Source organism: Lepus europaeus, chromosome 23 (genome assembly GCF_033115175.1).
Source record: "Lepus europaeus isolate LE1 chromosome 23, mLepTim1.pri, whole genome shotgun sequence".
NCBI lineage: Eukaryota > Metazoa > Chordata > Mammalia > Lagomorpha > Leporidae > Lepus > Lepus europaeus.
In genome coordinates, this window is record NC_084849.1 from 16,199,474 (window position 1) to 16,215,352 (window position 15,879).

General features: G+C 54.0%; 2 protein-coding genes across 3 annotated transcripts in view; one reads left to right on the forward strand and one right to left on the reverse strand.

The window, feature by feature from the left end:
• Positions 1–223: 223 nt before the first annotated feature.
• POP5 (POP5 homolog, ribonuclease P/MRP subunit) lies at positions 224–2,908 on the reverse strand. The gene is given in 7 exon segments (XM_062182378.1): positions 224–602; positions 708–753; positions 756–794; positions 962–986; positions 988–1,112; positions 2,612–2,754; positions 2,843–2,908. Coding segments are annotated over 7 exon segments (513 nt in total). The 5' UTR covers positions 2,863–2,908; the 3' UTR covers positions 224–487.
• A 187-nt stretch (positions 2,909–3,095) lies between these two features.
• The window catches only part of CABP1 (calcium binding protein 1), a 71,636-nt gene continuing 58,852 nt past the window's right edge, over positions 3,096–15,879 (forward strand). For both annotated transcript variants that reach the window (XM_062182121.1, XM_062182120.1), the window contains exon 1: positions 3,096–3,229. The gene's annotated coding sequence lies outside the window, so the exon portion shown is untranslated. The remainder of the gene's footprint in view (positions 3,230–15,879) is intronic.

Below are 15,879 nucleotides of genomic sequence, written 5' to 3' on the forward strand. Positions count from 1 at the left end.
GGTCTGGCGCCCTACTAATGTGTTCCCTGCACTAATGTGCAGTGGGTGATAGCCCAAGTACTTGGGCCCCCGACTTGCTCCAGCTGTTGAGGCCATTTGGGGAGTCAGTGGATGGGAGATCTTTGCCTTTCATATCTTTAAAAAAATTTTTTTAATCTAGTATCACATAGGAGCAGTCTTCCCACCAAAGCCAGGGTAAATGTAAGAGACTTGGCCAAGCATGAAGTGTATAAGCCCTTTTAGTAAGTTATTATGCTCAATGCTATAAAAACCAAATTAGCCAAGTAATTAGATACAGGACTATCCACAAGTATACAGCCTTTACAACCTGCAGAACCACTTAACCAGAAACACTCTGTAAAAGCAACTCCAGCGTTGTAGTTGAGTGTGGCCTCCAGTTCAAGCTGGAAAATCGACCCCTGGTTGACTGTCATCCAATCTGAGGCTTGGACACAGTGTAGCGTAGCCTGCCCTGTGGGTGAGCAGTTCATGACGGCATTGCTTCAGCAGCTTCCTCACCTCCACTGTCGGAAACCCCTTTCCTCTCCAGATGACTCTCTAGTAAACAGCTCTTCGCCACGGACTTCTGGATAGCTTCCGCTCTCCTGGAGAGAGGCAGAGCAGAAATTAAAATGTCTGAGTAATCTCTCCGCACCAGGGCAGCCTGCTGGTTACTGCCCAGTGGGCGGGCACTGGGCTACTGTTGCTTACCTTCGTCAGTGCAGTTCTGTAACAAGATCAACAGCTGTCTCTGTTGTACTGAATCAGGAACTTCTGACATGTTCTAATTGTACCTGGCACAGAAAGAGTTGTAGTCAACAGCTTGTGAATGATGTCTGCTTTACAGACAGCTAGGACGAATTCTCTCTCAGCAAGTCGAGCAGGAAGATGCACCTAGCAGTCAAGGCAAATGCTGAACCCGTCAATTAAGAGTCAGCAGATGAACTACATGCATGCCTACCTCCCACGTGTAACGTGTTGAGAAAAACAAGGGTAACGGTGTCCTTTGCTCTCCAAACACGTGATGAAGGGAAGCGCTGACCCCACCAGCCGGTAGAATTCCTTTCGGCATCGAAGCAGCACTATTCCGGTATAGGCATTGAGGTATCGAACTACAGCAGGGGGAGAAATCATTTTGGAAAACTTAAGATTCACAGGTGGTTAGAAGCCTTAGGGGTAACAGCCTGCTTTGTGCCAGGGACTGTTCTAGACAATGGCACTTGGGATGCATCACTGAGGAAAAACAGACTCCTAAAGAAAAACTTCAGATGAGACCTTCATTTATGGGAATGAGGATAACCACCAGGGCCTTGCACATCACTTAGAATTGGTAATGAATCGAGAATCTAAAATGCTGTTCTATTCAGTGACTTTACTGGGAGGAGGGGGAGATCATGTTTCACCATGAAAAAAAACACCTGTCAGGGCCAGCCTTGCAGTGTAGCACGTGAAGCCTGTGACACCAGCATCCCGTATGGGTACTGATTCAAGACCTGGCTGCTCCACCTCCAATCCAGCTCCCTGTTAATGCACCTGGGAAAGCAGAGGAAGATGGCCCAAGTGCTTGGGCCCCTGCACCCAGGTCGGAAGAAGCTCTAGTTTCATTGCTGCCATTTGGGAGTGAACCAAGGGGTGGAAGAGCTCTCCCTCTCCGACTTTCAAATAAATACATTTTTAAAAACAAAAGCCCTCGTCTGGGGGCCGGCACCGGGGGCTCACTTGGTTAATCCTCCCTCCGCCTGCCGGCATCCATATGGTGCCAGTTCTAGTCCCGGTTGCTCCTCTTCCAGTCCAGCTCTCTGCTGTGGCCCGGGAGGGCAGTGGGGGAATGGCCTGAGTGCTTGAGAGCCTGCACCCGCATGGGAGACCAGGAAGAAGCACCCGGCTCCTGGCTTCGGATGGGCGCAGCGCTGGCCGTGGCAGCCATCTGGGGGGTGAACCAACGGAAGGAAGACCTTGCTCTCTGTCTCTCTCACTTGTCTATAACTCTGTCAAATAAATAAATAAATAAATAAAATATGTATATATTTTTAAAAAGCCCTCGTATAAAAAACGGGTTGTTTTACTGCCGTTGGGCTCTGCAGGCTCCTGTAGCCGCCAGCGGGTCTCACCCGATGGCAAGAGGTCACCTCCATGCACTTGATTCTCCGGGACCCTATGAGTTTACGGTAAAGGAACTAAATGCTGGGTTAGTCCGGAGGGCGGAGGGCGAAGAGCCTTTTTTGGTGGCCCGTCCACCTGCACGGAACTTGTACCCGATCGTGGTCTGCACGTTACTATTAAGGGCTTTTCTAAGGGTAATTATGACCTGCTTTTTTCATGCGCTGTCAATGTAATCGGTCAAATAATGGCTCTGCCTAGGAACTATATACGACTTTCCTCATTTAACTATGGTGAGTTCACTAGCAAGCCCCCATGTACAGACGCCACACAGGGTTTTGCCTGCGGGCCCCTGCCGTTAGCTCTGCCTCATCGCGGACCTCCCCGCGACCAAGGGTGCGCCCGGGCTTGGCCTCTCCGGGGCTCGCTCGCCCCGCTTCTTCCTCCCTCCTCCAGCGCCTGCTCCTTCCAAATCCCGCCGTCCGTCCGGGTCGCCCCCGCGCCCTCGCACCTGGCGAAACCGATGAGCAGGCGGCCGCGCCGAAGGTCCCGTGCACCCGGGCGATCGTGTCCCGAATCAGGCCGACCAGTACTCGGTCCTCCAGAGTCAGGCGGCAGCGCGGGTCGTCGGACACCAGTTCGCAGAGCAGGTACCTGCCGCAGGCCACATGGGGGTGAGCGCGCGAGCCGCGGCCGGGGACACCGGGGGGCGGCTCTGAGGGGTGCGGAAAGGGCCGCTTACCTGTGCTTGAACCGCACCATGGCTGCCGCGGGGCCCGCCTGCCCGACGGGCTCACCGGATGTCGGTGTCCTGCGGGCCAATGGGAAGTTTGCCTTCGCCACCTTGCAGCCACTCCGAGAGGGAGCCAGGAGGGAGGGCGGTGCCAGAAAATTGAGAGGCCAAGCTCCGTGTCAGTCTTCCTGAAGCTCCGCCTCCGACGGCCTTTGTAAGAGCGCATGCGCACTTTTGCCGTCCCGGGAAGTGGTGGTTTGGGGTGGACTCGGGGCTGCGATGGGCGGTCCTGCGAGTTCACGGTGTAGGAGGCGGCCGGCGTCGGCGGCGCCCGCGGCGCGGCCACAGGCGCACTTATACTCCAGGGGCTGACACACAGCAAATCGGACACTTCAGGTTAGAGCGCGGTTTAAGTCTTCCAGTCAAACATGCTGTTACTCCTTTGGGCCTTTCAGCAATCTTGTGGAGATGGGTGCTTTGTCACCTTTTTTTGTTTGTTTGTTTGCAAAAACAGTGTGTGGTCATTGTATTTTCCGCTGTAACCCCAGGACTGAGAGAGCCGCTTATCGCGTAGTTTCTTCCATGGTTTCCCCTGTGCCCGCGGTTCTCCGCGGAATCCCACTCATTCAGGAGACTCGGGATTATTAATTATAATAACATTAATAAGGGTGGTAAGATGTCAGTTGGCCCTCTTCGTCCTCTCAGAGTAGAGTTTTCCAGAAGCCACGTGGTATCTGGCATCGCCGCTCTGCTGGCTGAGGAAATCGTCCGTTGTGTTTTAAGCAGTTTTCAGTTTTAATCTCTGAGGTAAACATTGATAGTTATCAGCACGAAAACAGGAGTGCTCCGGACTCCTCAGTAATTGAAGAGTGTAAAGAGGTCGTGAGGCAGCGAGCGGCTTTGAGAACTGTGCCCATGTTAAGTGGTTGTTTCCTTTTATTTTCTTTGTAAGCATCGTGGGTCATACTGTCTAGCACTTTTTCCTTTTCACTTGAATATTTTTAAAATTTCTCTCTTGTTGGCGCCGGCTGTGGTGCAGTGGGTTGAAAAGCCCTGGGCTGAAGCGCCGGCATCCCATATTGGCGCCAGTTCATGTCCTGACTGCTCCACTTCCTATCCAGCTCTCTGCTGTGGCCTGGGAAAGCAGTGGAAGATGGCCCCAGCCCTTGGGTCCCTGCACCCACGTGGGAGACCGGGAAGAAGCTCCTGGCTTTGGATCGGCGCAGCTCCGGCCGTTGTGGTCATCTGAGGCGTGAACCATTGGATAGAAGACCTCTCTCTGTGTCTCTACCTCTCTCTGTAACTCTGTCTTTCAAATAAATAAAATAAATCTTTAAAAAAAAAATCTATTCCTCACTGAGGATGGAGCAAGGCTGAGAAATTGTTTTCCCCATGAATCTTTAAAAAAATTAAATCGGAAGTATAGCATACGTAAAGTGATGTGCTCACGGGCACCTCTCAGCGAATTCCTAGAGACTCGTGTACCTGTCACCCACATTCAGGTGGAGAAAGCATTTCCAGAACCAGAGAAGTTTCCCTGAGTCCTCTTCCCAGTCAGAACTCTTACCAGAAACAGCCACTGTTCCGACTTCCACCAGACCAATTAGTTTTGCCTGTGGGTGAACTTCCAATAAATCTATAGCATGTTTCTTTTGTGTCTGATTTCTTTAACTCAGTAATTAAAAGATTCTTTTTTTTTTTTTTTTTTTGACAAGCAGAGTTAGACAGTGAGAGAGACAGAAAGGTCTTCCTTCCGTAGGTTCACTCCCCAAATGGCTGCTATGGCCAGCGCACCGCACTGATCCGAAACCAGGGAGCCAGGTGCTTCCTCCTGTCTCCCATGGGGGTGCAGGGCCCAAGCACTTGGGCCATCCTCCACTGCCCTCCTGGGTCATAGCAGAGAGCTGGACTGGAAGAGGAGGCAACAGGACAGAATTTGGCGCCCTGACTGGCACTAGAACCCGGTGTGCCGACGCTGCAGGCAGAGGATTAGCCTAGTGAGCCGCGGTGCCAGCCTGATTCTTTTTTTTTTTTTTTTTTTGTAAAATTAATTAAATTTACTTGGAAGGCAGAGCTTGAGGAGAGAGAGGTCTTCATCTGCTGGTTCACTCCCCAAATGCTGCAATGGCTGGAGCCAGGAGCTGCTTCCTGATCTCCCACGTGGGCACAGGGGTCCAAGCACTTGGACCATCTTCCACTGCTTTCCCAGGGGCATTAGCAGGGAGTTGGAAGGGAAGTGGAGCAGCTGGGGACTCGAACTGGCACCCACAAGGGATGCTGACCTCACAGTGTTGGAGCTGGTGCGGTACCCATTAGGGCACAACGGTGGCCATCAGTATCCTGTTGATGGCTGTATAAATTACTCCAGGTTTTCTTGTAGACTCAATGCTTTGATGCATGGAGCTAGGTCACTGATGCCCATGCCAGACTGAGGAATCATGGCCTTGGCTGGCCCTGCGAGGTCCATGAGGGGAAGCACCTTTCATAGCCGACTATTTGCAAGGTCTAGAAAGAGTTCTTAGTCTTCCCATCTCCCACTTGTCACCTTAAAGGAGGGAAGCTGAGGGAGGGAGGGAGGAGGCGTGCCCCGCGCCTCACCCGGAAACATCTTCTTGCGGCCCGCAGAGGGCGTCGGAGGCCCGCAGTGCGTGACCCTGCAGGACCCAGCCTCAAAGCACTCCTGAAGTTTTCACACTTTAGCGTTTCCTAGCCAGCCTGTCAATCCGAGCGACGCACGCATTTTGTAGACACAGTTGGGATTCAGACCACGGTCGCGAGTAGGCGTCAAGGAGCAGGTTCGGGACTCGAACCCACAGCCATCCGACTTGAGCGCTGGCCGATGTCGTGTGCACGGTTGCACCGCCGCGGGTTCGAATCCCCACCAGGAGCCCTCGGGGAGGTTGAGCCGCGCCTCCAGGTCTCAGTTTCCTCGTCTGTGCAATAGGATAATAAAAGTAATGGGCACAGAGTTCCGTGGACACCGCGCCTGGCACAGGGGAGCGCGCGGTAAGCGCTGTTCCGAACGAACGACTGACTCCTCTGGCTCACGCACAGCCCCGGAGGAAACACTGCAGCCCCGCGGCAGCCAGCTCCCCGCGGTAATTAGCCCGCGCGGGCGCGGGCTCAGGCTCCGCCAGCCGCTAATTACACGTCTCCTAATGAGGCCGGCGGCTGCTGGCAATCACCGGGGTCCCCGCCGCGCCGCGCGGGAGGCCGCGGGGGAATCCGCCCGCGGAGGCGTGCTCCGTGCCACCCCCGGAACGCCGTCGCCGCGGGCCCGTGGTTACCCCGCCTCACTGCCCGCGGGGCCTGGGGCTCGAGAGGTGAACGGAGCTGAGTCCGGTGGGCTCCAGGCCGGTGCCGGCTGTGTGTGACCCGTGAGCAGGTGCCCTTCTCGGTTCACATCCTCTGAGGATCTGTGCGAAAGTCGCTGTTTTAGTGTCATCATTACAAGTGCTCTTTGAAAATTTTAAACTCCCATTCGCTAGTTCCTCCCCAAATGCCTACAGCAGGCCCCAGACCCCTGCGGAACTCAATCCGGGTCTCCTACCTGTGCCGCAGGAACCCGACTGCTGGAGCCTTCACTACTGTCCCCCCCACCTCCACCCCAGGGTCTGTGTAGAAGCTGAAGTCGGGAGTTGGAGCCGGGAATCAAACCCAGGTCCTCCCAGGTGGGACATGGGCACCTTCGCTGCTCAGCTAACCACCTGCCACCTGCACTTGTTCCTCTGGGACTTGGCAGAGGGGTAGATCCTAGACCAGAACCGATGATCAGATAAATAGGAGACGCCTCTGGGGCTTGGGAAACTTCCTTTGAGTTCCTGCCCCTCCTCCCCAGCTGAGGGTTCCACTCTGCCCAGTCCTATCCGACAAGAAATTGAAACGTTAGTGTCAGCATGGCCCTTAAACCTTGGAAGCACAACTCAAACAACCCATTTCACAGCTGGGAAGTCTGCAGCATTCCCTGGGAGGTGGTAGGGGCAGCTGCTAAGATGTTCCCGTTAGCATTGTTCCTTGGGCCTGGGGTGGGGTCCTTATCTCTTGGGCTGCTGTTTATTGGGCTGTCACCACGTGCGAGCCGCTTCCTGGGCATGCTGTGTTTGACTTCCCTTCACCCACACAGCCCTGTGGAGGTAGATCTTATTCTCTGAGGCCTGGGGACAGAATGGACTTGCCCAAAGTCCCACAGTAATGGGGGCCGACTTCTGTCTTATCCAAAAATCTGTGCTCTTGGCTCCTTGCTCTCTGCCCCCCATCGTGGGAAGTCCAGAGCCCGGAAGGGTGTTTGAGGAGGAGAACCCTGAGGGAGGGGTGCTGTTCCCAGGCCCCTTGGCGTCTATGGAGTGAGTCCCTTTGTGAGTCTGGATGATGCTGTGCTGGGCAGTGGCAAAGGGAGATTGGATCTGCTTCAGCATTGTGTTAAGCAGCCACTTCTTATTAGGGGCTCCTGCTCCTCTAATCCTATCAACCATTTCCTATAAAAGCCTACAGGGACAGTCTAGATGAAATTAAGCCCTCCATCTGCTTGGCCATGGGCCTGGGGAGCCACCACATCCTCCAGGCCCCTGGGACAGGACACAACCTGTGTCCTCACTCCTCCCGCGTCCTTGGTGCCTTAGGAACCTGGCCTCCTGTCCTTGTCTGCAGTGAGGATTTGTCCATCTAAGAATTAGCTTAGAGTTCAAGGTCACAACTGCTGGGCCTAGCAACTTCTCCAGCAGGAATTAATCCCACAGAGGTTCTGGCCCTTAGGCAGGGTGAATGAGGATGCGTGGTGCGGCATTGTGGGTGATAACGAAAGGCTGCCCGGTGTCTCTGGGGAAGGATCCGCTCCGTGGGTGTCTTATATTGGACACTTACTTGCTGGAGAATGTCCTAAAGACTTTGCATAGAGTGACTCATCCAGTCTTCACCATGACCCTGTAAGAAGATACTTGATTTTATTTGCCCTATGTTACAGATGAGGACAGGAGGTTCGGAAGACACAAGTCACTTGCCAAAATTTCCTCTAGCTAGAAGAGCAGGGCGGGGTGTGTGTGTGTGTTGTAAGATTTATTTATTTGAAAGGTAGAGTTAGGGAGGGAAAGATTTATTTTATTTATCTGAGAGGCAGAGTTAAAGAGAGGAGGAGAGACAGAGAGAGCTCTTCCATCCGCTGTTCACTCCCCAAATGGCCGCAATGACTAAGGCTGAGCCAGGCTGAAGCCAGGAGCTTCTTCTGGGTCTCCCACATGGATGCAGGGGCCCAGGCACTCGGGTCATATTCTACTGCCTTTCCAGGTACGTTAGCAGGGAGCTGGATTGGAAGTGGAGTAGCTGGACTCAAACTGGTGCCCATATGGGATGCCAGCATCGCAGGCAGTGGCTTAACTGCTGTGCCACAATTTGGTCTGTGTTCTTAACCACATCCTGTAGAGCTTCTCTGGCCTTATTGGCATGGACAACTTCCAGAAGGCCACACAAGAGGCTGCTGATGGTGGTTCCCTCTGGGGAGAGGAATCAGGGTGTGAAGTAGGAAGAGGGGCTCACTCCTTACTGTGGTCTCCTGTCTTTTTAAACAAGAGTTATTTATTTGAAAGGTAGAGTAACAGAGAGAGGGAGGAACAGGGATCTTAATCTGCTGGTTCACTCACCAGATGCCCACAACAGCCAGGACTTGGCCAGGCTGAAGCCAGGAACCAGGAACCCCATCTGGGTCTCCCATGTGAATGGCAAGGACCCAAATACTTGAGCCATCTTCGGTTGCTTTCCCAAGTGCATTAGCAGGGAACCGCATCAAAAGCAGAGCAGCTGGGACTCAAACCGGCACTCCGATGATATGAGATGCTGGTGTATCAAGCGATGGCTTAATCCTCTGCATCACAATAGCAGCCCCGGTGTCTCTTTTTGTACTATTTTCATTTTACCATGTGCTTACAGACTGACTGTTTGTGTCCCCCACAAAATGTATATGTTGAAATCCTAATCCCAAATGGGCATTTGCCACAATGGCTAAGACGCTGCTTGCAATGCCCACATACTGTGTTAGGATGCTTGAGTTCAAGTTCCAACTATGCTTCCAGTTCCAGCTTTCTGCTCATGCATTCCCTGGGAGGCGGCTGGGAATGGCTGAAATGCTTGGGTCTCTGTCATCCATGTGGGACCTAGATTGAGTTCCAGGATCTGCACTTTGGCTTGGCCCAGCCCTGGCTGTTGCGGGCAATTGAGAGAGTGAACTAGCAGATGGAAGGTCTCTGTTTTCTCTCAATAAAAATGAAAATAAATTTAAAAAAAGAAATCCTAACCTCCAACATGATGGTGTCAGAAAATGAGGCCTTTGGAAGTGATTAGCCAATGAGGGTATTAGTGTTCTAATAAATGGGACCCCAGAGAGGTCCCTCACAATTTTCTACCACGTGAGGACAGAGTGAGAAGAGGCTGTTCATGGGCCAAGTCTGCAGCTCTTCGCTCTTGGACTTCTCAGCAGCTGGGATTGTGAACAGGAAGTGTCTGTGCTTACGCCACGCAGCTGGGGCAGTTTTGTTATGGCAGCCTCAGTGGGTGGACAGACTTGTGAACATGTTTGCTTTGCAATTCAAAGGAGGTACTGAGCCCCAGCCCCCAAAGTATGTTGTTACCATCCTTACTCCACACCGGAAGTGCGCCCTGGCGTTATCCCATTTTATTGGAGAGGGAGCCAGCCCACCCAGGTGGTCGGGCTGGGCTGAGAGTGGCAAAGGGGACTTGACTGTCAAGCCACTCACTGCTTGTTCTCCTAGTTCAAGGGAGGGGAGTGAGCCCCCCAGGCTTGGAGGGCACAGAGGTGGGGGTGGTGGTCTCAGGCATGGATGGGTTCAGGTCCAGGACTTGTCCTCTCCCAAGCTGTGTGACTTTGGGTAAGTCACTTCTCTCTGATCCTCAGGTGTCCTCCTTGGGAGAATTAAATGACTGACCTGCGTGCCAAGGGCTCGAAACGGAGCTTGTCTCCTCGGAGTACTGTTCGGAATGTTGTCTTCCCCACTTTCAAGCCCAGAGCAGTTCCTCCTCCCAGCTGCCTGTGCAGCCAGAATTGCTCCAATCCTTCCTGCAAAGGGCACGGCCCAGGCCCTCTGTGCCCCAGTGTCCAGCAGGAGTCTCTTGGAATCAGTTGTCCCCTGGGTACCCCCAATCTGGTGGCTGCAGGCAGAGCCGATCCCACCACTGTAGCAGGGAGAGAGGTGGAAGCACAGAGCTGGCATGGCCCGGAGCCAGGGCAAGGCTGCCACGGGCGGCCTCCCAGTTCGGGATGTTCCCAGCGTCTTCCCACCGCTCACGCTTGGAGCGAGAAGGGCCTCAAAATAGCTGTTGCTTCCCCAGCACGGCGCTAGGCCAAGGACAGGAATAGACATCTGGGGGTGGCCGCCTCAGCCTCCCTCAGGGGCCTTTAAGGGCTGGGAACAGGCAGAGGCCAGACCCCCCTGCCCCCCAATATGGAGAGGTTAGTGCAGGCTGGCTGTGTGCGGTGACCCACTTGTGACAGGTCCAGCTCATGCTGCCCCAGCTAGGGCCAACCACCCCCGGCCAAGCCCTGAGGCAATAGACCGCTAGGAAGTCCCTTCAGCACTGGCTTCTCTCTTGGCAGAGGGGAGACTGAGGCCCAGAGAGAGGTCCGGGTCTTGGGACCACGAAGCTGGTTAGAAGCCCGGCAGACAGAAGAGGCAGGGGCTGGGGCTTGGAGAGGCAGCATAGGGCAATAGGTACAGGGTACACCCCTGCTTAAACTCTGCCTCCACCACCCTCAGGCTCAACTTCATCACCCATGAAATGGGCACCATAGTAGCACGCCACCTCCTTTAGTGAGTGCATACTGTATACCGCTAGTAATTGTCACAGATTCCTCACGCTCATCCCTAAGGCACTAGCTACGGCACCTCCTGTATGCCAGGCACAGTGGTAGGCCTGGATCGGCATAGCTCACAGGTGACCAGAGGAGACCCAGCTGGCATTTCAGGGAGCTGCCAGGTGCCGGCCACTACACTAAGTGGCTTTTCCAGGCATTATCTCATGTGTACCTGGTGAGGGAAGTGAGATCAGGGAGGTGCCGTCCCTTCTCCAGGCTCACACAGCTGGGAGGTGGCAGAGTCTGGATCTGAAACCTGTCTGCCCTCCTTGTAGCCCCTGCACGTTAACCACGGCACGGCCCTCTACTGGGGGGTGGGGGTGGACACATTGCTCAGGAATTTCGGCTGGGTTGGGAGGAAGTGTTGGGTGCATGGAAGAGGGCTCCACTCCCCACGGCCTTGACATTTACTGCCCAGCTCACCACCACGTTCCTCCCTGACCTCTTCCCCAGGCCTCTCCAGGTGACCAGGCCCTTTTGGGAAGTGCCTCGCCCCAGTCTCACTCCCCTGCCGATCCTGTAGGAGACTTGAGGTGATTCCCAGCTCCCAGTACAGAATTCCCATCTCTGTTCCCCTGGGTTTTCCCTGAGTGCCCTGTGCTAGACTCTGAGAACACCAAGAAGACTTGACTTTGCACCTGCCCTGCAGTTGCTTGATGTGGAGAGACCACCGGGTTCCTAACAAAGTCAAGAACACCCCAGGGGCAGTGGCTATGGTGGAGGTAAGAACGGTGGCAAATGGATGCCCAGACGAGGGACCTAACAGCCTGGGAAGTCAGGAAGGGCTTCCTGGAGCGGCGGTGTCTGAGCTGAGGCACAGAGGAGGAAAAGAGTTAGCCAGGAAAAGAGGGAGGAGCTAGAAGAGAATGTTCTAGGTGTAGGGCAACAGCTTGTTCTAAGGAGGAAATGGGCTGAGTTCCAGGAACTGAGAGTGGTAGGGGGTGGGGGTGGGCGAGGGTGCTAGGGCTGCAGAGTGGGCAGGGACAGGTCATCCAGGACCTTGTTGTCCGTGCTGAAGGGCTCGGGGACTGTCTAAAGGAGTGAGAGAGTGAGATCGAGCCCGGCAGGTTCCCTCTGGCTGTAGGGGAAGGTGGGCCTGGGAGGTGGGGAGACTAGAGGTCGGGAGCGCGTTGAGGAAGCTGCCACCTTGGAGGAGGAAAGGGACTTGGGCTGCAGAGGGTGGGGGCCGGGGCAGGCAGAAATGGATGCTTTTGTTTTCGCCAGTAGAATTGGTTATGTGTTGTTGCATAATACATGGCTCCAAACTTGGGCTTGGAACAACAGTTTGCTCTTTCTCATGATTGGGGGGGTGACAGGGCAGTTCTGCCTCCTGTGGCGTCTCTCAGCAGGAGGTGCTGGGCTGGGCCGAAGGTCCCCAAACGGCCTCCCCACACCGCTGCTTGTTGGTGCTGGCTGTGGCTGGGAGGCCTCGGTTCCGCCTCCATGTGGCTTCCCCGGCGGCCTCGGGCTTCTCACCGCGTGGCAGCTGGCTTATGAGAAACAGAAGCTGCCTTGCCTGGTAAGGCCTGGCCTCAGAAGTCCTAGAACATTTCTTCTGTGACTTTATAGCTCAAAGTTCAGAGGTTCAAAGCCAGTCTCAGGACCAGTGTGACTCAAAGAGACGGGGAGACAGGCTCTGCCTCTTCTGTATGCACCTGCTATGTGCAAAACTTAGCGGCGCTTAGTGTGTTCACATATTGTGCAACTACCCCTGCTTCCTAGTTGAAAATATTTTTTAAAAAAACATTTATTCATTTGAAAGAATTACAGATATAGAGATCTTCCATCCTCTGGTTCACTCCCCCCCCTCCCCAGTGGCTGCCATGGTTAAGGCTGGGCCAGCTGAAGCCAGGAGCCTGGAGCTTCCTCCAGGTCTCCCACATGGGGCCCAAGCACTTGGGCCATCTTCTGCTGCTTTCCTAGTGCATTAAAAGCCAGGAGCTTCTTCCAGATCTCCCACATGGGTGCAGGGGCCCAAGGACATGGGCCACCCTCTACTACTTTCCCAGGTGCATTAACAGGAAGGTGGAACAGCTGGGACTCAAACTGGCACCCATATGGGATGCCAATGCTGTAGGCCAGGGCTTTAATCTGCTGTGCCACAGTACTGGCCCCATTTTTTTTTAAAGATTTATTTATGTATTTGAAAGGCAGAGTTAGAGAGAGAGAAGGAAAGGCACACAGAAATCTTCCATTTGCCTGTTCACTCCTCAAATGGCTCAACAACCAGGCCCACTCTCTGTCATCTAACTTTCAAATAAATAAATATATTTTAAAAATGATAAATTATATACAGAAGGATGCTAGGATTTAAAGATTATATTCAACAAATAGTTATGGAACACTTTATGCTCATACTAAACTGACATTTATATGGTGCTAACCATGGGCCAGGTACTTTGCGCACCAGTTTTTTTTTTTTTTTTAATTGAGCTATATGCAGTCAAATGAACAACTCCAAAGTACAGCATATCAGATTTTTTTAAAAGATGTATTTATTTGGAAGGCAGAGTTACACACAGAAAGAGACAGAGACAGAGAGATCTTCTGTCCGCTGGTTTACTTTCCAGATAGCCACACAGTGGGGATGAGGCCAAGCCAAAGCAAGGAACCAGGAGCTTCTTCTGAGTCTCCCACATGGGTGGCAGGGGCCCAAATCCTTGGACCACCTTCCACTGTTTTTCAGGCACATTAGCAGGGAGCTGGATTGGAAATGGAGCAGCCAGGACTCGAACTGGTGCCCACATGGGATGCCGGAGTCACAGGTGGTGGCGGCTTTACCTGCTGCACCACAGCACTGGCCCCATGGCGTGTTGGATTTTATACAGCACCTCCCAGGCATGATACAGTTGCATGAGGCGGTGCTACTGCCATCCACATTTTTTGCATGAGGAAACTGAGACTTAGAGGGGCAAAGCCACTTTCCCAAGATCACACAGGGGTAGACTCTGGGCTCAAATTCAGGTCTGTATGACTAGGAATGGGGAGCCTTTTCCCATCCCTGAAGTCTCTCCTTAAGGACCAACTGGGCTGGGGGACACTCCCGTCCCCTGCTGGGCTGGCACTGGACCCAGGCCAGGGAGCGCCTGAGAGAGCAGGATCTGCACAGCCCAGCCTGGCAGGAGGAGCCTAGTGGGCCAGGGAGAGTGTGGATTTAGGGTGAAGAGTGAGGAAGGACTTGAGCCCTTCTGTGTCCCCATCAGGCATGGAGACCACCGCCTGGGGGCGGTGCCAGCAGAGGACATGGGGCAGGCTGGCAGGCAGCCAGGAGGGGCTGTTTCTTAGCAACAGACACTGGGGAAGCTCAGTTTTTCCCACGCCCGATTGGCTTGGTGTGGGGACTGGAGGGTGCCACGCTTTCCTTGTGCCTCTTGGAGCCGCAGGGAGGACCTGCAATGTCCCTGGAGGACCAACGTGGACCAACGAGGACCTTCCCCTCCCTCTGTGTCTGCTCTGTGCACCCCTCTGACCTCTTCTGTCCCCTTTGCTGCTAAAAGTGGCCTCCTTTGCTCTTCGTCCAACCTGTCAAGCCCCTACCTGCCTCAGGGCCTTTGCACTCAATGTTCACTCCATCTGGAACCTTCTGCCTCCTGGAATCCCCATGGCTTATGATGTCTTGGCTCAGGTGTCCCCTCCTTGGAGGGCTCTTCCTTGGACAAATTGCCCTACTTCGTGCTCTCCCTGGCAGCCAGCACAGTGGAGCAGATGGCCTGGGTTTGACCTCAGCTCTGCTGTTTGCTGGCTGTGGGACAGTGGGCAAGTGACTTAACCTTTCTGTGCTAGTGAGATGGGGGTAATGCTAAGAGCACTGTTTCACGGGGTTGTAATAAGGAATATCTGTGAGGGGTCGGTATTGTGGCATAGCGGATAAAGCCGCCACCCTGCAGTGCTGGCATCCCATATGGGCGCTGGTTCGTGTCCTGGCTGCTCCATTTCTGATCCAGCTCTCTGCTATGGCCTAGGAAAGCAGTAGAAGATGGCCCAAGTCCTTGGGCCCTTGCACCCGCATGGGAGGCTGGGAAGAACCTCCTGGCTCCTGGCTTCAGATAGATGCAGCTCTGGCCGTTGTGGCCAATTGGGGAGTGAACCAGCAGATAGAAGACCTCTCTCTCTTTCTCTCTCTCTCTCTCTGCCTCTCCTTCTCTCTCTGAGTAACTCTGACTTTGAAATAAATAAATCAATCTTTTTTTAAAAGGACTATCTGTGAGCAGTGTTAGCATAGTAGGTGCTTTATAAATAACTACTTTTATTTCCACAGCACTTCTCCCATTCTGAAATCATCCTGCTTATTGGTTTGTTTACATTTCCCCCAGTTGCATTATGAGCTCCATGAAGATGATGATGGTTTTATTTGAGAGACAGAAACTGAGACAGTGCGGCCCCATCCACTGGTTCACTCCCCAAAGGCCAGCAATGGGTGGGCTGGGCCAGGGATGGAACCAGGAACAGAAACTAAGTCTCAGTCTCCCACGTGTGTGGCAGGAGCCCAACTACTTGAGCCATCGTTGCTACATCCAGGGTGTGTGTCGTCGGCAGGAAGCTGGGGTTGGGAGCGGGAGCTGAGGATTAGGTATTCAGATGTGGACCGCGGCTACCCTAACTGGCATCTCAACCGTTAGGCCAGTCGCACGCCTGAGTTCTGTCTTATTCAGTGTTGTGAATCTAGGACCTGCAGCAGTGCCTGGCACAGTCATAAACAGTGATTGAATAAGCAAATGAATGATTGCTGGGTGGTTCTGCTTGCATTCCCACACACGCCACGCTCCCTCCTATATCCTGAGCCTGGCCTTTCCTGTGGCTGCTGTCTGGGGCAGCCCCCAGAGAGAGGGAGGGAGGGAGAGAATAACCTAGGTAGGCCCTCCTCAGCTGCCCAGGTCTCCCTGTCCTTTGCCGCTCACAGCTGCCTGCACCTCCCACTCATGGAGGAGCCAGTGAGAACCTAGACTCCTCAGGAATTGACCCACTCTCACCACCCCTTGTTCTGCAACTGGGGAAACCGAGGCCCAGAGAGGTGGGGAGGCATTGACCAAGGTCCCACAACCAGCCACGGCCAATGCTCTCCCCACCAGATTCCACGTGTCCCACCCCAGGGTGGTTTCCAGGGTCCATGAGGAGTCAACCTCCCCAAAGGGACTGGGGAGAGGCCGTGGGGGAAGGGCTGGGTCCTGCCTGTGGGTGCCGCCCTCCT